The sequence below is a fragment of the Trichomonas vaginalis genome, chromosome V (genome assembly GCF_026262505.1).
Source record: "Trichomonas vaginalis G3 chromosome V, whole genome shotgun sequence".
Taxonomy (NCBI): domain Eukaryota; phylum Parabasalia; order Trichomonadida; family Trichomonadidae; genus Trichomonas; species Trichomonas vaginalis.
The window spans coordinates 1,910,052-1,930,329 of NC_067207.1; the positions used below are offsets into that span (position 1 = coordinate 1,910,052).

Here is a 20,278-nt window from a genome sequence, read left to right on the forward strand (position 1 = left end):
TGGATAGCACAAATTTAATTCTCTAGACAAAATATTATTGTTTATATATTCAAAGCATTATCCTTCGTTTTGAAATGTTGGCCAAAAATTTTCGTGTTATTTTTTGTGTTTCAGCATAAATTATGTATTGACTTATGAAAGATAAGCATTTTATTCATTATCATAAAGATATACCAAAACAAATTGATAAAATTTTAAAAAATGTGTATTTTAGTGGGTATTATTCTGGCCAATGCCCATTTTTAAACGATTTAATATTGACCATATCAATAGCCGACTCAATGTAAAAATTTAGATATTATTTTTTTCATTATTCAAACTTTGATAAATTTTAGTATAATGAATGATTTTGTTTCGTGTATGATACAGAAATGAAAAGCTTGATTAATATCATTTTGCATTTTTTCAAGAATGTTAGAGTACATCTACATTAAAAAATCGGATTCGAATTGCGATACTGCATCAAATTGTTGCACATCTGATAAGGATCTCAAAAGAGTAAAGTTAATTTTTTTGTGTTTTTTTAAGTTTTGGGCCTTAGTAAAAACACCATCTTGAGCAATATTTTTGGGACGACGATAGGCCTTATTTGGCCTTACAGTGGACCCTTAATTTGTCATATTTTTTGGTCATTAATTAAATGAAGTTATTGCAGTGAATTCATAATATTTTTCTTGGACACAGATATGCAATATTGTATCTCAAAGGATATTGTTAACTACCATGTTTTTAGAAATTGTTGCATCAACTCAAATTCGAATTACTTAATTTAAATGTAATTTACAGAATGTATGCAAGTCATCTAATATATCGACAAATGATAATCATAAAAATTAAAATCGATATTTTGAGGAAATTATTCTTTACAAAATTGAGAACATAATTCATCAAAAATTCAATCAAATCCTGACCAAGTAAAAAGTTATACACGTAATTTGATGTACTAAATATAATTTTCAATTTATAAAAAAATTGATAATCGAGTTTTTTTACATAAAATCGTTCCACCTCTCAATTTTAACTTTGGTCGTCAGCTTATAATTCATATTTTCAAATTCAGAATATAAAAATTAACATTTTCATCGAACATTAACGACATAAATTGGCAACAGAGAATTTTCTGAATATCTTGAGTAAAGATGCATTTTAACTAACAAATAAAGCTTTTCAATGCTTTTACAAAAAAATGTATTTTTCTCTTGATCAATATGACTGGTTTATTACATTTTGATACTGTTGTCCTATGATATAGTCTTCTAAATGTACTATAACCCATATAGCTTGTTCTTGCAGTTGATTTATCAAAGCAAAAATATGAATGAAAATTTTGTAAAAGTCAAAAATACTGTGGTAGTTATTTCAAAGTTTGTTCACACAAAAACAGCGCGAAAATAAATTTGACAATTGATTTATATGGAAAATTGAATTTTCAAAGGTTTATTTTTTATATTAATTTAATTGTATTTTTGCCACGAAAGGAAGATGTAACAGTAATAACTTTGTCAAAGAAAAAACCGAAAAAGTAATTTTTATATCGTCTGATACGAATAATAGATGCAAACAGAAAAATAAATACCAGGTTAATCAAACATAAAGTCCCAAAATTGAATATACTTGTAAATCTCAATTTTTGAATCAGAGAACGGTTTTTTAATTGCAGGGAAACATGCAGACTTCTAGTTTCCAAATCCCTGTGAAAGATTTTAAGCCTTTCATCCAATTCGATGAAATGATGGCGAAACCTTCCGATGCAGAAATTATAAAACTTTTTGATAATTTAGTACCAGAATTAGATCTTCCTGAAGAAGCTATTCCAAAAATGAAGGAATGGGATTGCAAGAAGAAATGGGGATTCTACATGGGTCAAATGATGCATGCATCTATGCTTCCATCTCCCGAATGTTTCCTCCAATATTTGAAATTTAACCCATGCTCCGAAGGATTCAAGCAGCTTCACACAAACTTAAGTAAGGAAATGGCTAGCTGGTCCGATCAATTTCTTAAAATCAATGGTCATCTCTTTTTAATTGAGCAATTTAGATTATACTACCAAACAATCAAGCAAACCAAAAAATTACCAGAATCGAAGAATGAAGAATTTAACGACATCTTATCCTGCTTCAAGGATATCGCGAACACCGATGACGGCTCGAGAATTTTAGTCAAACAAACCGAGCTCGCTTCACTTTTGATTAATTCCATACTCCCGAATGACTCCAAAGCATTCGGCCTCATCATCAGTATTGTAACACCATTCGTTCTCGAATCCAAGGATGTTACTGAAATGGTTAACGAGTTTGATCAATTAGAGCGCAATAACACAAAAGGCTTCAAGATTCTCGCGAAAATGATTTCCGACAATCCAAATGAAGTCAAAGGCGACTCATCCATTATTCGTCCCATCATTGTCTTCTTAAACGCCATGCTTCTCGCACATTCGAAGAAGATGTCGAGATACGTTAACTTCCTTTTCCATTTGGAGAACGATGGCGTCCTTCATACCCTTAAAGATTGCAAATTGAAACCCCAGTCCAAAGTTGAGTCTGGTTGCAGCGCTCTTCTTCAAAGGTGCGATGACATCTTAGTTCCACTCCATACAATGTATCCAAAAGTTCCAGTTAACGTATTCCATACAAAGGAAATCTTCCACATTATCGACCTTGTTATACCTAAGGAGTTCTGTGGTATCATGCAGTGTATCTCAGATATAGTTACAAATCACTCAGAGCACACAAAACGTGTAATCACTTACATTTTGAACTTTTTACAGTACTACAGACACTTTATGCTACACAAAGTTTCATTCTCTCTGGAAGACCTTTCCTCACAGGTCGCCAAAATCGATACTATCTACGATGCCGGAATGCACGCGAACTCTTTTACCATGGAAAATACAGTTCAGATGCTTTATAACGCTTCTCACTTCATTGATAGCGAATCTCTTAAGGCATTACCACTTCCAAAGCTCGAATCTGTTGATGTTACAAAGAATGATGAACTCGCAGCTAAAATTGGCGTCCTTACAGAACAGTTGAACGGTCTTAAGAAGCATATCAACTTCCTTAACCAATCAAAGGACGGATTATCTAAGGAAGTCGATGCAGAAAAGGGCCGCAACAAAGAATTAATCGATAAATTGAATACAAACGAAGTAGAAATCAGCAAACTTCGCGAAGAAGTGAAGACAGCGAATAATTTGATTGCAAAACTCAAACAAGATGAAGAAGAGAGACAAAAGAAGGAAGCAGCAGAGAAGGCCAGAAAGGAAGAAGAGGAAAGAAAGAAGAAAGAAGAGGAAGAGGCCCGTCATAAGAAGGAAGAAGAGGAAATGAAGCAGAAACAAGCCGGCGATGCTCAAAAGACAAACGACCAGAACAAGAAGGTCGCTCAGCTTGAGGAAGAACTCAAGCAACTCAGAGAAGATTCAGCCAAGATCATCGCAGATCTTCAGCATCAGCTTGAATCTGCCAGATCCCAGCCACCTCCAACAGATTTAGCTGGAGCACCACCTGTAGCACCTCCTCCACCTCCTGTTGGCGCTCCTCCGCCACCTCCACCGCCACCACCGCCTCCTCCAGGCGTTGCAGCAGCTGCCCCACCTCCTCCACCTCCACCGCCGGGACTCGCAGGTTTGGTTCCTCCTCCGCCGGTCGGAGCCGGAATCTTACCTCCTCCACCGCCTCCTCCAGGCGCTCCAGGCATGCCACCACCTCCACCAGGCATGCCAAGAGCTCCTGCTCCAGCCAGACCTAAGAAGAAGAACGAAGCTCCACCGAAGAAGATGAAGAGTTTGTTCTGGCAAAAGATTCCTGACCAGCAGATCTCTCCAACAATCTGGACAACGATCGATGACACTAAAGTCAACTTCCAGACAGATGATTTCTTGGAGCAATTCGCTGCACCAGTCATAGAGAAGGAGAAGAAGGAATCAGAAGGACAGTCACTTGCGAAGAAGCAGGTTGAACTCATCGATTCCAACAAGGCACGTTCAGTCGCCATCATCCTTTCTCGCTACAAGATGTCATACGAAGATATCGTGAAGCACATCAAACAGGTCGATATCGACGAGTTCACAGAAGATCAGATCAATGCCATGAAGACAAACCTTCCTACACCGGAAGAAGTTGGTGAAGTCAAGGGATACACAGGAGATCCAGCTCTTCTCGGCAAGTGCGAACAGTTCTTCCTCGAACTCATCAAGATCGAGAACCCAACAATCCACTTCGACCTCATGTTCCTCATCAAGACATACGACAGCCAGATGACAATGATCAAACCACCATTGGAAGCTCTCAAGAACGCTTTCTATGTTCTCGAGAAATCCACAAAACTCAGAAACATCTTCTCTGTCATTTTGAGATTGGGTAACTACATGAACGGTGGCTCATCTCGTGGTGGCATCTCCGGATTCAAGATAGACACATTGGACAAAGTAAGAGAAGTCAGATCATCCAAATCTAACTCAATTACTTTGCTCCACTTCATTGTCCAAACAATGCAGGAGTTCTATCCAAAGGATTGGGACATAACAGAAGAATCAGCAACATTCGAAACATCAACTAAAGCTGATTTAGATACAATTGCAAATAACATCAAGGCTGTTCAGTTGAACTTCAACAAGTGCCAGAGTTACATGGAACAAGCTGAGAAGGGAGTTATTGATGGCGATTTATTCCATCCTAAATTCTCAGAGTTCTCCACTGGAAAGGAGCAAGAATTAACAAAGCTCAAGGAAGAATGCGACAAAGTTGCAGAGCGCGCAAACAACATCATCAATTTGTATGGAGAAAGCCCACAGAAGATGAAACTCGCGGACTTCCTCAACACATTCAATACATTCACAACAGAATACATGAAAGCTGCAGAAGATATCGCTAAGCAGAAGGCAGCGAAAGCAGCAATGAAGGAGAAGAGAGAAAAGAGAAGAGAACAGTCAAACTCAATCCTAAAGAAAGGTCACCTCGACCAGGTTATGTCCGCCCTCGAAGATGGCTCTGGACTCAACCAGATGAAGGCACCAAAGAAGTTTGGAAGAGTTACTCCAGGTAAGCCACAAATGATGGCTCCAGTCAGCGACTTACAGGCGGCATTCCTCAAAGTAAGAGCAAAGAAATAAGAAGAAAAGCAAAAATATTTTTATTATTTATTTATTATTTATTTTTTCCTCTAAACACAATATTGTATATTGACTTTTACCAATAATATTTTTATGATTAATTATTTTCATATTAGGGTAGGTTTTGACAATAATTTTAATTGAAAATAAAATCTTTATATATCATATCAGGGATTAATTGATCCTTAAGTGAGTAGAAATTAAGCACATATATATTGTGTTCAACAATGGGATCAATTTTTAGGATTGATTATTTATTTGAAAATCTAATGATTTCTTAGAGTCAGCTTTCTACTCAGATATGAGCATTTCAATTTTAGAACCTCAACAATCATAAATACAAAAGGTATTTGAAAAATACAAATTTCATAAGATTTTTTACACATATATGCTTAAGGAAGCAGCAGAAGTTCCTTTATCAAAAGATAAGATTCTATTTAAATGGAAAACTTCATAAAGCTTGAAACTAAAGAATGAGTTTGAGATTTGAAAAGTGTACGTTTAATTTTAATGAATTATCAAAATCAAGTCCCTGATTCATATTTAAATCAAGTTAAAGTAATATTGCCTGAACAGCAATACCAAAATGATGCACCAGTTCCACCTCCACAAGAAATGCCTCAAGTTCCATATAGTTATTTTTATATTCCTCCTCAAATTCAACAAGATGAAGTATTTTATTTCGAAAGACCTAGAAAAGAATTAGATCTTAAACTATTTGAATCCATTGATCCTCAAAAAATTGTACAAACAGGTGATATTCAATCAGTCGAATTTTATTTAAAAACCATTCTCAACTCCAAAGTTACAGGGAGAAACAAGCAACTTGGAACAAAGTCAATGAGCAATGCTTTTACAATAATGCAATTAGGAGCACAATATTTAACCAAATTACGAGCAAATAGATATTTACCATTTGGTGCTTCACCAACAGCAAATGGAGACGCGTATTTAATGAATTTAAACGAGCAGCTAATCACAAATGCAAATTATCAAATTTCAGAATTATCCGAGATTATGAATCAACTAGAATTCCAAGTCACTCGTCTACAAACAGATATTACAAAACTCAGAAATAAAAAGAGGAAACTACAAGATGTCGTTGAAAAAGCTGAATTATTGAAAACAAAAAGGAAACTGCAGAGAAAGAAGAAAGAACATGAACAAAAGAAGAAGAAATCTTTAAGACGAGATGAATTAAGTGAAGGGCAAGTACCTCCATCAGAAATCAATAATTTCAACACAATTCAAGTTAAAGTAGGTTCTCTCAAATTCCCACAAATAGAAAGTTACGAATTTTAAATGTTGAATTTCATTTTTAGTTAAAAACCGATGAGATATGTGTTTGTAGTTTCAACTATCATAGGACTTTAATATTATAAGACCATGCTTAAGAAATACTTAAATACTTTCATGTAAATTAATCATTATACACTATTTTGTTTGTCTAATATCGAATAAAGCCGATATTTTTATATGATGTTTAATTTCAAGGGTCATACATGAAAGAAATATATGATGTTTTAGTCGAATTTAAAAATTGATAAAAACTCCGAACCAAATAGATTAATTTCTGCTCCGCGCAAGCTTAGCAAGTAAAAATATAGCTGTTAATATGAAAATTATAAATCTTTTGTTTTCATTTTAGGAAGGAAGTTCACCGACGATTATTGTAAAAATAAAAATGATTGAAGTAACGATTGCTGTGGCTGAATTTTGCAGCAATCTTTCAAAACTAACATTAAACTATTCCGACATCCTCGAAATGTATGCTGATGTCGTTGCTTCCAGTCTAGAGCTTAGCGAAAATTCAGATGAAATTATTGATACAGCTCCTCCATTTAAACCTATTGAATTGAGCGATAGTTCAGATGAAGAGATCATAATACCTAAAAAATACAGTAAAAAAGCAAATTCAGAAAATGAATCTCCAAAGCGAGCTTCAACAAGAAAATCAGTCATTCCATGGACTTCTGAAGAGGAAGAGGCATTGATTAGAGGCATTAAAAAGTACGGTTTAGGAATGTGGTCAAAAATTCATGATAAATACAGCGATATCTTCTCAGTCAATGGAAGAACTACTACAGGTCTATCTAGAAAATGGTCTCGACTGAAATCACAGCCAGAATATCAAGATCTGGCCAATAATTTGCCAACAAAATCAAAGAAATCTTCAAAAACGGTCCAAGGACAGAATTCTATATCAACATACTTCCCGACTAATGAAGATTCGAAAAAATAGAAACAAAATATTAATTCCAATCGTATTTAACATACAAATACTCATACAAATAGAGATGATTCGATTTTTAACTAACATTAGTGACGACTGTTGTTTATGATAATGTGGCATACTTATTGTATATATTATGTTGTTTGTTTTGCTTTGTTGTTTTTAATTATAAAAATTATTTTTTTTATTATCTTTTGTTAACTTCCAATAGCATTGCTTGCTATTTTACTAATATATTTCATGAAAATTTATTAACAAGTGTATTATCATTGTGTTCTATTTCAAGAAAAAGGATTTGAAATTTACAATTTCATTTCTACTAAAGAAAGTTTATGATAGACTTATTAATTACACATTTCCCTCATATGCAGATGTCCTAAAAATAAAGATTTTAAGTCTTCTTATTCGATATTTCTTTCAAAATCAAATATCTATTGAATGAAAATTTATTAAAACCAATATAAGTTTGATTACATATATTTTTTACAAAATTCATACAAAAAAAGCAAAAAATTTTAATCATATTTGTATTTTTCAGGACCATCAAATCCAATAATGAAGCAGCAAGCCTTGATTATCTGTATGATTATTATAAGAACAACAAAAGCGATTCCTAAATAAAAGTATAACTTATTTTTCTGAACAAAAGGTTTGACGACTCTTCTGTAAAATCCCATGATTCCAGCACCTGGTCCATACTCTTTCAGTTTTCCTTGCCATGCTTTATTGGCCCATTCAACAAATTTTTCAGGATCGTAATCGGAATCAAATTTATACCAAGTATTCTTATGCATCTTGACCATAGAAATGAAAGGACGATGCGTAATGTCAACTCTGATCGCTCTGCAAAATCTTTCATATGACATGCAGTCAATATCAATAATTTTGAGGTTATCTGGTAATTTCAATGTTAACTGTTGTATTTCTTTGGTGAATTTCTTCTCCCAGTCCTCCAAAACAATAAATGGTTCTTTTAATTTTGTTTGTATCTCAAAGAAAGTTGAAGAAGGTGATCCAAACGGTGGATAAAGATGTTCGTAAATAAATGCTTGTACATCATCGAAATTTATTTGACCTGAATAAGGAAGAGTTTTATTTGTAGGAGTATAATAGTGATAGATGCGAGATTCATCGGATTGGAAATACTTATATGTGATATTGTAAAATCTAGCTGGATAATTAACATATTGCTTGGCAATCTCTGAAAATATTTGTGATAAATTTGTATTCTTAAAATCTTGTAAGAAGAATATCGAAGATTCTAAATTGGCATTTAGCTCAGTGGAAAGTTGTGTTTCATTTTCAATTTGAAGTACAGGTGGTTGAATAAATTTTTGAATAAAAGCTCGAATTTCTTCAAAAGATCTTGATCCTTCATATCTTTCAGCATCTATTATTGTTGTCGTAACCATGTATAGTCTTGGCGTTCCTTCTCCTTGAAATTGTCTACAAAGATCTCTTTCGTTATCACAAGAGATCATCATTATATCGACTTTATCATTATCTTTGTAAAATTGTTCAATACGCTCTTTAACAGGCTTGAATTCTAAACAATGAGCGCACCACATTGATTCAAGAGTTACAAATATAGGCTTATGGGGCTCCTCAGTGAATAATTTGTCAGCTTCCTCTGAGGTAATTGAATGCACTTGACTTAATGCAAAGTTAATCAAAACTGTGAACATTCAATTTTTTGCAATAAAAAAAATGAAACTTTACACTGCATATTTTTAAGCATATGTTGTACTTTTGGTTCACGAAATATTAATGATTAATAGATTTTATTGCTTCTTCATTGAGAGAAACCTTGAATTTGTATAATCATCAAGACAATACTCTATACTTGCAATCCTTTCAATTTGGGGATAATATAATCCAATCTCTCTTAACCGAAGAATGGATGAATTCCTAAATAAAATTTGAAAATTTAAGGGTATAGTCCACTAAAAATTTTTAAGTTTTGACAATGAAAATAAGCTCTGTGACCATGTAAATATATATCTATGCAAAACGAGAGGTTATGCCATAATTTTTTTTAGTTATCAAATTTTCCTTTTTTGAGAGAAGTCTCTCAATAATTTGAGAAGAATCTTTGATATAAAGAGATACACATTTGTAGAACGAAGTAAGTGTTTTCCAAACATTTTATATGTTCATCCTGTATAACAATATAAAGCTGCATAGTGCCATCTTGTGCGTTTGCTATTTTATGTACTTTTCATTGAGATAATCCCTCTTCTCGGGTGATTTTAACAGTCAACTCAATTTTAAAATAAAGATTTCATCAAAATGATTTCGAAATTCGGATATTGATTATATAAATAGCACTGTTAACATATTTTGGATGAGTAAAAAATACCTTGTTTTGTATGCATTTAGTACACCTTTATTTTTGATTAAAACTATAAAATTTTTATTCCTTATATAATAAATAGTATATGTTACATAAACATGAAATTCAATAGCATTCAATTTTGGATTTTTTAGATTTGGTAAATTTTAGAAGAAATAAAATCAGCAATCAAAATAAAGAAACTTTTTTTGTATCTTCTATGATTACCTTTTGGTACTAAATTTTGCATTAATAAGTAAATTATCTGTATTATTCTGTGAGCACAAGCCCTCAGTTATGCTGGTAGTGAATGAGGAATCGTCATTTTGCGAAGAGAACGCGATTATTAAGGTAATTTTGAGAATTGTCTTGAATTATTTAAAATTAAAGTTAATTGAATAGGTAGGATAACTAGCCTTTGCTAAATTTGTATAATTTGACCTTATTCTAGTTGGATCTGAGAATATTTTGCTGAAATAATAAATTATATCGCCGATTTATGAAAATTTCTCTGATGGGACCGACTCGCTGAAACGTATTAGTGTTAATGGTAACTTGTCTGAATTTTCAAATTTTTTTCGAAATCCAAAAAATCACAAACAAAAGCATCAAAATTAGATTTGCATTTAAGGTTTTCATTTTTTTTTGGAAAATAAAAATATTTTTTCCCCAATAAAGTTTTTTTTACTTTTGAGAGGAATAGAAACGTTATTTTGGAATTTTGAAACGACAGAAATGTTCCATTTTTAATGTAGATTCTAAAATGGGGTCAAATTTTTGATTGAACCGTTATCCATTGAAAAACCTCGATTTTAAAATGTTATTCCAAAATATTCATCTAATGATATAGTATATATTTATTAATTATTACTTTTTATTCAATTTTCACTTTTGGCGGGATTTCATTTTTTTGTTGTTGTATGGGCCATATTGTTCACCCAAAACGGAAAACAAAGGCAATGCATAACATTTTACTCCACGAACGTCGTCGACTCTCAGCGCGACAGATGCTTGGTGCTTGCATAATGACCGGAATGCCATATACAAAAGGTGCTCGCTTTCTTTCTCTTTGTGGAACTAAGCCCCCTGTGAAGAGTGGTGTCATGAGACAACAGAGATTTTGTGACGATAAGATTAGAAGACTTAAAAGTATTTCCCTAATGCTGTCGAGAAAGTCCTTCAGTGGTTACTTATCCATTGATGCAAGATGGACGCACAGGCGAAACTCGCCAAGTTGTACAGTAACTGCGCTCGATGCTGTCACAAAAAGAGTTCTTGCATGCGTGAACATCAACCATATTGGTGGAAACAGACAGCATGCTCAGTATTCCGGAGCTTCCAACAATATGGAAAGTGCTGGAACTCGAATCATCTTGAAGCAATTAAAGAAATACAATATCTTGAAAGATGTTAAAGAGATTATTAAAGACCGAGATAACAAAAGTGTCTCTGTCTTTAAAGAATTTGGCGTCTCTCATCTTGAAAGATTCGATCCAGGTCATGTATCAAAAAATATCTCAAAAGATTTTACAAAGTTCTCAGCTTCTCATAAGACAGTTGAAGTTTTCAACGACAAGACTCAGAAGATTGAAAAAATAGAGAGACCTTTCTGGGGTCTGAATGCAAGCCTAAGTATGTGGCTTTGGTCATGTTTTGCCGAAGAAAATATTGACAAACGTACGAAAATGTGGGAGAATTGTGTCTACCATTACGTAGGCAATCATTCTTTTTGCGAACCGCACAATTACAAATGCTTTGAATGGCAAAAAGGTGTCAATTCGATCCAACTTCAATTCATGCTCTATGACTGGGTTCACAAATGGACACCCATAGTTTCCAAAGTTTCTTCCATTGGATCTACCTGCATGAATGAAGCGTTTAACTCCAAAATTGCATGCTATTTGGACAAATCAAGAGCCTGGAAGAACATTAACATTAGAGTTAACGTTGCAATCTTAGAATGGAATGATCCAGAGCATTTTCTCGGAGATATACAAAAAGCATTACATCTTCCCCCACTTCCAGAAGATTGTGTCAAATCATTTGAAGAGAATTGTTACTCCAAAATGATATTGAAACAAAAAACTGTTACAAAAGGTTCTAAAAAACAGAACAAATACAAAAACTCCATTCAGAGTGTACCAGGAGGAGATTATCAAGTTTTCAAGTCCGAATGGGAATCAGAAGACGAAGACATTGATGACTTTGATTAACGAAAATTACATTTTATTTATTGTTTTTGTTTTTAATTAAATTATTATTATGCTCATTTTCTTATTTTGATTTTTTCTCATTATGATATAAATAATTTATTAATGCATTTATCCAATAATTATGCTATGATATTTTTATGCCTTATTTCATTTCTCTTATATTTGATAATCTGGTAAAATATAGTTCAGACTATAATCATTTTAGATTATTGATATATTTATATAGGTTAGAATAAAATTAGTTTCATTTTCTACTTTTATTTTGAATTAATAATTTATAATATCAAATATTATGGCGTAACCTCTCCTTTAAAATATAGATATATATAGGCCTATAGAGTTTATTGGCACTCTCAAAACTCTAGAATTTTGAGTTTACTATACCCTTAACAAGAGACTTATGACAAATATCATAGCATATATGGAAAATGTATAGTAATTCAAGTCATCATCCAACCCAGTTTTCCGAGTTTGAGAGTAATTTAAGATGGCCTGTAGTAATCTCCAGAAATCTATGGAGTTCTAATGTGAAAAAACAACACGGCGCAAAGCAGAAAGTATAATGTAATTGTCATTTTGATTTTCAATTAGAACAAATTCGTACGTTAAGCAAACTTTAAAAATTTATTAAAAATAATCACTAGACAATATGGAATAAAAATGCAAAAATTGTGCGGTCTTTTTTTCAATTAAAACTCAAATTTTGGCGCACTATTCATTTATTTCGAACCAATCATGATCTCTTCAGTTGACACAGCAGATTTATTAACAGAAGAGGCATCTAGTACGAAAGATAAAACATATATTAGTGCATTCTTTATTACAGCTCCAGTCTTTATTGGATACGCATGCTGTTTTTCATTGCAGCACAGACTTGGTAATGTTTTTGGATTAGCAGATGGTGCTGCAGGTAATTCAAGATCATACTACTACGGAATTGGCACATCTTTTGTTTACTTTTTCAATTTAATATTTAGAGTTATCGGCCACAATTTACTTTTTGGCTGCTTCTCACCAAGAGTGAGGGTCATTATTGCTTTAGCTAGTATGATTGTTGGACAAACTATGCTTAGTGTTGTTGCAATGGCAAAATCACCTCCTCACCTTGCCTGGGTATTCATTTCATACGCTTTTTGCGGTGTATGCGAAGGATCATACTGTCCAAATATGTTTAACGTTGTGAACAATTTAGGCAAGACACGCCAACAAGTTGTTACTGCAATCCCATTTGGAGTTTCTTTGATTACAATTTTAGGTTTTGCTCTATTTTCTTTTGGCATGCCTTTCCAATTGTGCTACATGTTTACATCAGTATGCACATTTGGCGCAATTATTCTTTACCTTATTAAAATTTATCCAGTGGCAAATACTTCTGCCAGCACATTTAGCTTTAAGGACTTCTTCAATGATTTCAAGAATATCAAAGAATGGTTCCCAAAGATTTGGGGACATTGTTTGGTTTTCATCATTAACATGTTTTGCTTATCGCTATTCAATCCAGGATGCACACTCTATGCGTTCAATGAGCGTGTTCATTATAAGCTTTTGGGCTTCACACTTCCACATGATGCTTTCATTCTCACTTGCAATATCGGAAATTTCCTTGGTGATCTTCTCTCACGTATTGTCATGGATAGAAAACGTATTATTAATCCTATGTTTTTCTTTATCCTCCTTATATTCGGAATTATCACTAATTTGGCATTAATTCCAGAAATCACCCCATTGGCATCCTTTGTATTTGGATGGGCAAATGGTGGACTTTATACACAAACCACTAAACTCATCGGACTCTTGTTCGTTGACAAGTATCATTTAACTGCAATGAGTACTTGGTTATTCGTTGGTGATATTGGCTCTACTTCAGGTTCAAACTGTGTTCAGCCAATGCGCCCTGTTCTTGTAGGTATAAAGCAAATAGAGTATTAGAGTAAACCTTTATCTTTTTGTTGATTAAAATTATCAATTTTTTCTCGAATATGCAGTCATTAATCTAAAATTATATTAGAATTAATATATACTCTTTATGGGTGGCATACAACCATAAGAAATACGAAATCTGATAACAAAATCTTATTGAATGTTTCAAATTATTTTAACTTTGAAAATGTCGCTTTTCAACTCCTAAAACAACATTTAAATACTTTGTATTAAATAACATCATTTTTTTGATGAGAAACAATGATAAGTTATTTCAACAAGCGTTAAAAAACTTTATAAAACAATGCTCATCATTTAAATCGGGGGAGGAGATGTTACAAAATCTCACCACCTTTCTAGTTACTCTCAATGAATATATTTCAAAACTTGATATTCCAAATGGAGTCATTTCAGATGATTTAAACAAACTACTACTCGAATTTTCAGAAAGTTTATACTCAATTATTAAGCAAACAAATGGAGATTTCCTTGATAAACAATTTCTTTTGTATTGGAAAATTACAATTTCACAATTACTAAAATTCACAATCAAAAAGGAGCTTTATTGGAAATTGTGTCAGATAACTTTTTGGTGTTTAACATATAATACTTCCAAATTCACACCAGTAGACACAAAAGCTTGTATTTCCTTCTTTTTGGATGAAAAAACACTAAATATTGACGAAAATTCAAACATGCTCGCATTGGTAAATAACTGTCTCTCAGAAATTCCTTATGAATCCAAAGTTTTTTGGTGGAAAATTTTTTGCAATACAATCTTACCATTATATCTTGATTTTGATATCAAAGCTGCATCACTCGCTAAAGTGCAAACACAAAAAGTACTACCAAAGAGAATCTTAAGCGTTTCTTGTTATTTTATTCATTCAATTTCCAACGAAAAACCAGATATTCGCATGTTTGACATATCAGATTTCAACAGTTGCATTGCTGTATCACTGTTTATACCTCATATTATATATACAGACAGTGAAAAATACAAAGTTTTGATTTCAAGCATTGCAAATAATCTTTTCCCAGGGGAACTATCAGAAGAATCTATTTCTGAGCGAAACTCATTCTCTTTTTCACGATCTTTGTTTTATATCCCAGAACAATACACAAATCAGTTATTACAGATACTTCCGAAACTTTTTAGTCTATCAAGAGACTTTGTTTCGCAACTGATTGTATTGTTACTAAGAGATATCTGTACAAATTACCCTGATTTTGACAAAATTGCGATTCCTCTTCTTAGATGCAGATCTTTATTAGATCTTATATATCAGATGAACTTGAATGATCAGTACTTTATAATTATTTCATCACTTTTCTTTTTTATTGCGACAGGATCAAAATGTTCAATTCAACTATTTAGAATTTACTTTGAATTCACAATGTTGTATAAATTGACATCTGTGGAATGCTGGAAATACGTTTCCGATTCAGTTTCATTGCATCCAGATATAAAATCTGTGGTTGATAAATTTATTACTCAATTCGTTGTAGCTTCAGCAGGGATTATATTTGGTACTAAAATAATCAACTTTAATATACCAAATATCGATATGAAAAACCCTTTATTGCTTGAAAACGAAATTACAAATTCTCCTGTTTCTGTCCTTCCTTATTTCACGAAAATGGATTTCATTTGGTGGCCATATGAAACATTTAAGAGCTACATGAAAGGAATTCTTAATGTTTTCCCAATTTCTGAAAATCTTCATGTAATTTCTGTCATTTTTACCATTTTATTGAGTCTTTCGAAGTTAGTTCCTTATAATGACACATCTAATTTCTCCGATTTCTGTGAATTTCTTCTTTATTCCGTTCCTATTGAATTAATCGATGAAAAATTCATTGAAACCGCCATTATATTGCTTGCAAAGGTCAAAAATCCAGATCAGAAATATGTTTCTCATATAACTGATGTATTTATTCCACTTGTTTCTGCGAATGATTTTACAATTGATATTTTGAGTGATTTGACACAATCTAATTCACCTGAAATAGGCCAGATTATAATCAAATCAGTTGATATATTGATATCAAAGAAGATTAAGATAGATTCAATGAAGAAAATCAATATTTTAATTTCATCAATTGCAATCTCACAAGAAATAGCAGAAAAAGTTCTTGAATATTGCATCCATAACTATTCCAAGGCGTTTTCTGTCGGATTTATCAGGATTGGCACAATTTACGCTTTATCTTCGAAAACTCCAGAAAAAGCGTATAAATTAATAACGAAACCTATTAATGGGCGCATGAGTTCTGAGGTGTTATGCCTATTTTCCATTCTTGCCAAGAATGAAAAATCAATTTTTTCAGATGAAGCTTTAAAGAGACAATTGATACAAAATATATATGAACAGAAGGATAATATACAAAAGTTCTCATTATCCCTCCTTACTTTTCAAGATCTTTCGGTTTTTTCGAACCAAATTTCTGATTTTTCCAATAGTTTCATCAAAAATCCATCACAGGATATCCATTCTCTCATTGAATTAACAGAATATTCAATTATCGACGCGTTCGACCACCAAAACAATGGAAATTTCATTGAAATCGATAAAATTGAATCAGATCAAGACAATTTTCTTATAAGGAAGAACAATTTGTATGGAGAAGTTGATATTAATATAAAACCAATTAAGCCAGAACTTTTTGACCAAAAAATCGAAAATGATTCTTGGAATTCAACAGAAAAACATGAAAAAAACACATTAGAACATCAAAATAGCGTTGATAATGCATTAAAATCAGCAATAAACACTATTCCTGACCAGAAAAAGTATAATCCTTCTGATTTTCATTTTAATGACGTCGAATTACCAAAAATCGAGTTGGAAACCAACCAAGAGATGACGCAAATCAAGAAAATAGGTGATGAAGCCCTTAATTCCTACTATTCGATGCTAAAAGCTTTTTCAGAAAAAAGAGATTTGACAGGAAAGAAAGCATTTGATAATTATGAGGTCGACATCATTATTCCTCAGATAATATCACTTGCTTTTAAAGATTTTCTTAATAAATTAGGCGAAAAAGGACCAAATTCGATCATTTACACCGAATACAGGTATAAAATCACTTATCACCTATGTAATACTCCTTCCCAGTGCAAATCATCAACAGTTTTGATGCTTTGCTCTGATAAAATCCAAGGATTTATTTCATCAAAACAAATCTTTCTCTGGGAGCAAGGAAATTTGATTGGATTGTCTTGTGCTAATGATAATTATGGTATTTTCAGCGGAAACATGTTATTTACACCAGAAACACTTGCCAAGTTATTGCCATGGTGTATTGCTTATAATGATGAAAGCACAACGAAGTCAAAGAGATATGAAATATTAAATAAGTTTGTTTGTAAGTAAAAGTTTATTTATTATCGGAAATTAAATTAATGGATTTTTATTTTCGGGTTTCATTTGATAGATAGGTTTGATTTTGTCAAGAAATTGCAGACATATAACATGTTCAAAAAAGGAGGATAAACAAAAATTAATGAAAGAAATCTCGAATGTTAATTTGATTTTGTTTCAAAATTACTTTAGTTGTGGCCCATAGATGGTAAATCTATAAATATCATAGAGTTTGAAAATTTGAAATTCAAAACAGTCTAAAAAGGGAAACAAACTGTAGATGAGAACTGTATTTGATAATATTTTGGATTTCCGAGCCAATCATTACTTTCTGGTATAATTATAATATAAACTATTTTCAATCAAGCGCATTAATATGTAATTGGACTTAAAATGATTAAGAATTTAATGCATTAACTTCAATCTATAAGAGCTACCCAATCTAATCTCAATATTCAAAAACCAATGGAAAATATCGACCAATATTTCAGCAGTTATTAACTAAAAACGATACAATTTATACAAACAAAGATAATATATAAACAATTTATTGAAAACAAGAAAGAAAAGCTTCAACAGCCATAGGAGATCTATTCTCAACAGTCAATGGAGAAGGATCCATGACAACTTGCACAGGATAGTTTGCAGTAGGTGCAACATTAGCATAATTAACTGTTGGAACATATGCTGGCACTGTGCGTTTAGGTTCGTAAGTTGGCATTACGAAGCTCTGTTGAGGATTATAGAACGCCAAAGGTGATTGCGGTGGTTTATTTGGCATTACATTATAATCAGCTGTTATTGGACTAGGTGAAGAGATTTTTGAAGTTTTGTTTTTCATAAGCTGGCTATAATGATATCTGCACTGAACATCTGATCTATTACCCATAAAGTTTGCAACCCGGGTCCAAGAGACTTTATCAGACTGCTGGACAATTGAGAGCAACTTTTTGTCTTCCTCAGGAGTCCATATATCTTTAACAATTGAGGGGTTAAGCGTTCTTGTCCATCTCTGAAGGCATTGCGGACGTCCGCGGCCGCCTCCTACAAAAGCTGCTATTTTTGACCAATCAAAAGAACCGTAAAGGAAAACTCCTGCCATTAATCTGGTATTTTCGCGCTGAGACCAGTACCTGATTTGTTTGGGCTGCATGTAATCATCTTCAGGGGCTGGAATAGGTGTAAGAATTAAAGATTCATTAACAATTTCTTGTAATTTTTCGATTGGATGAGCGCTTCCAAATTTCTGTAAAAATATATCTGAGGCTTCTTGATAGGAAATTTTGTTCGAAAGGTAATTTTTCATAACGCTAAGTAAGTAAGATTTGGAAATAGAAGCATGAGAACCGTGCGCAGCGCTTTTAATTAAACTGGAGCCATAGTCCAGGATTTCGCTCATGCCTAGATGACTCGTCGGTGAATTACTCATTGTTGAAATTAAATATTCTATATAGCGAAGTTCTCAAAAAATAATTTTTCAATAATTTATTGAAATTTGTACATGATTTCAATGTTGTTATACAATTAGAGAATTAATGCAATTTTTTAATAGGTATGGACTACGGATATGCATACAAGCATTTTTATAAATGGCGACGGTACAATATTATACTGAATTTTCGTTTTAAAAAATCTCAATTTAATTAAAAATATACATTAATTAAGATACTAGCATATAATCTTCAAGGTAATGAAAAGTACTTTCTGAATGAAAATTTTAATATCGAATTGGAAAATTCAGGTATTAAGATCATACATAATTATGAAACATTAAAGATGATATTTTCGATTTCTACTTGTTCAAAATTCAATATGTGAACAGAAATATATTGAGAGAAACATATTTTTTTGATCACGAATATATTCTTGATATGAAAACTAATTATTTGTGTTGCTTGTCATGATTATGATCCGGCAATATTAATTTCTGTATTAATTTATAATAGGAAAACAAATTTTGAAAAAAACAGTTTATCGTCATTTTTATTAAAATAAAAGGAAATTAAATTTCATTTATTATCGGCATGATTAGCCAATATATGAATTAAATGTTGATATTTTTTGGCAGATTTTCTCAATTTTTTAATTTATACTCTTTCCCAAACAAATAGAACTTGCGCCATCAACCTATTAATTCGTCTTCGATTTTCATAAAAAGCCATCTTATACAAATTCAAAATGATTTATTATTCTGAATAATTTTTTGATAAACACTGAGAAATTCAATCTTGTTATTCACATAGCCTTGTATTATTTTCATCTGAAAAATAAAGAAATAAAATTGAATTACTAAAATTTTGAATGATGTGTATCAATTTCATAATCGATATTTGCCTATTTTTCTTTTTGAAATCACCATTCTTTTTGTATTCTCATCAATATTGTCCGATTCCCGAAATTTTATTCCTCAATCCGATTCTCTTCTAAATTTACTATAGTTGAAATAATTATACTATCTGACATCTAATTACAATATTTTTGTAAACAAAACTCAAACTTTGTGAAATCGTTATTCGATGAGAATAACGATTTTGTTAGAACTTTATCTCATTCTAGATTTCTCATTTTCGCTCAATATCAAAATTTATTCAAATTTTGTGAGAGAAAGTTTTGAGACCTATTACGGATTTACAAAATCCTTTTTTTCTATATCGCTACCTTATTGTTTTTAGAACTTCTAACCTCATCACTCGTTTGATACTTATAAGAGCACATTCAAATATGCACAAGTTTCACAAAATAAATGATTTTTTTCGCGAATAAAATTATTATTAATTTTATACCATTAAAATGCTTTCTAATTGTAAAAGAATTATCCTTATTCTAAATATATTCGGAGAGCAATCATTACATCAGTATATTTATTATTAATGTTTTATTTTAAATATTATCTAAGAATTTTGATAATTTTCCTCAGCACAAGTATGATATTTGTATTGACACATTCTCAATACGTTTCAATTTATGTATTATTCAAGATTTTTAATATAAAATCTAATTATTAGCATCTTAACCTCAATTCGATTAATGAATTTTCTTTATATCTGCTAACTAATAAAAATTCATTCAATCCTTTATTTTTGAATAAATAATTTTTTT

The 20,278-nt window shown here is 32.0% G+C and overlaps 8 protein-coding genes across 8 annotated transcripts, besides 4 other annotated features; 6 read left to right on the forward strand and 2 right to left on the reverse strand.

The window, feature by feature from the left end:
- Positions 1-607: part of a mobile genetic element that runs on past the window's edge.
- Positions 608-1,648: 1,041 nt separating this feature from the next.
- TVAGG3_0263570 (actin binding) lies at positions 1,649-5,196 on the forward strand (the record flags this gene model as incomplete). The annotated part of the gene is made up of 1 exon (XM_001583007.2): positions 1,730-5,116. The coding sequence occupies one exon, from the start codon at positions 1,730-1,732 to the stop codon at positions 5,114-5,116; it is 3,387 nt and encodes a 1,128-aa protein (XP_001583057.1).
- Positions 5,197-5,626: 430 nt separating this feature from the next.
- TVAGG3_0263580 (uncharacterized protein) lies at positions 5,627-6,418 on the forward strand (the record flags this gene model as incomplete). Its single annotated transcript, XM_001583006.1, has 1 exon — positions 5,627-6,418. The coding sequence occupies one exon, from the start codon at positions 5,627-5,629 to the stop codon at positions 6,416-6,418; it is 792 nt and encodes a 263-aa protein (XP_001583056.1).
- A 363-nt stretch (positions 6,419-6,781) lies between these two features.
- Positions 6,782-7,534, forward strand: TVAGG3_0263590 (SANT/myb-like telomere repeat binding factor-like DNA-binding domain-containing protein; the record flags this gene model as incomplete). Its single annotated transcript, XM_001583005.1, has 1 exon — positions 6,801-7,358. One exon carries the CDS (start codon positions 6,801-6,803, stop codon positions 7,356-7,358), a length of 558 nt encoding a protein of 185 aa, XP_001583055.1.
- Positions 7,535-7,850: 316 nt separating this feature from the next.
- Positions 7,851-9,160, reverse strand: TVAGG3_0263600 (disulfide-isomerase C17h9.14C-related family; the record flags this gene model as incomplete). The annotated part of the gene is made up of 1 exon (XM_001583004.2): positions 7,865-9,034. One exon carries the CDS (start codon positions 9,032-9,034, stop codon positions 7,865-7,867), a length of 1,170 nt encoding a protein of 389 aa, XP_001583054.1.
- A 120-nt stretch (positions 9,161-9,280) lies between these two features.
- Positions 9,281-9,302: a terminal%2Cinverted (terminal inverted repeat of Kolobok-1_TV transposon ID:TVAGG3_0263610).
- Positions 9,281-12,280: a mobile genetic element.
- TVAGG3_0263620 (uncharacterized protein) lies at positions 10,602-11,894 on the forward strand (the record flags this gene model as incomplete). The annotated part of the gene is made up of 1 exon (XM_001583003.1): positions 10,602-11,894. One exon carries the CDS (start codon positions 10,602-10,604, stop codon positions 11,892-11,894), a length of 1,293 nt encoding a protein of 430 aa, XP_001583053.1.
- Positions 12,259-12,280: a terminal%2Cinverted (terminal inverted repeat of Kolobok-1_TV transposon ID:TVAGG3_0263610).
- A 328-nt stretch (positions 12,281-12,608) lies between these two features.
- On the forward strand, positions 12,609-13,868 carry TVAGG3_0263630 (Major Facilitator Superfamily (MFS) general substrate transporter family; the record flags this gene model as incomplete). Its single annotated transcript, XM_001583002.2, has 1 exon — positions 12,630-13,823. The coding sequence occupies one exon, from the start codon at positions 12,630-12,632 to the stop codon at positions 13,821-13,823; it is 1,194 nt and encodes a 397-aa protein (XP_001583052.1).
- A 197-nt stretch (positions 13,869-14,065) lies between these two features.
- On the forward strand, positions 14,066-17,191 carry TVAGG3_0263640 (uncharacterized protein; the record flags this gene model as incomplete). The annotated part of the gene is made up of 1 exon (XM_001583001.1): positions 14,066-17,191. The coding sequence occupies one exon, from the start codon at positions 14,066-14,068 to the stop codon at positions 17,189-17,191; it is 3,126 nt and encodes a 1,041-aa protein (XP_001583051.1).
- A 535-nt stretch (positions 17,192-17,726) lies between these two features.
- On the reverse strand, positions 17,727-18,608 carry TVAGG3_0263650 (RNA polymerase II transcription regulator recruiting protein; the record flags this gene model as incomplete). Its single annotated transcript, XM_001583000.1, has 1 exon — positions 17,727-18,608. The coding sequence occupies one exon, from the start codon at positions 18,606-18,608 to the stop codon at positions 17,727-17,729; it is 882 nt and encodes a 293-aa protein (XP_001583050.1).
- Between the last annotated feature and the right edge of the window lie 1,670 nt (positions 18,609-20,278).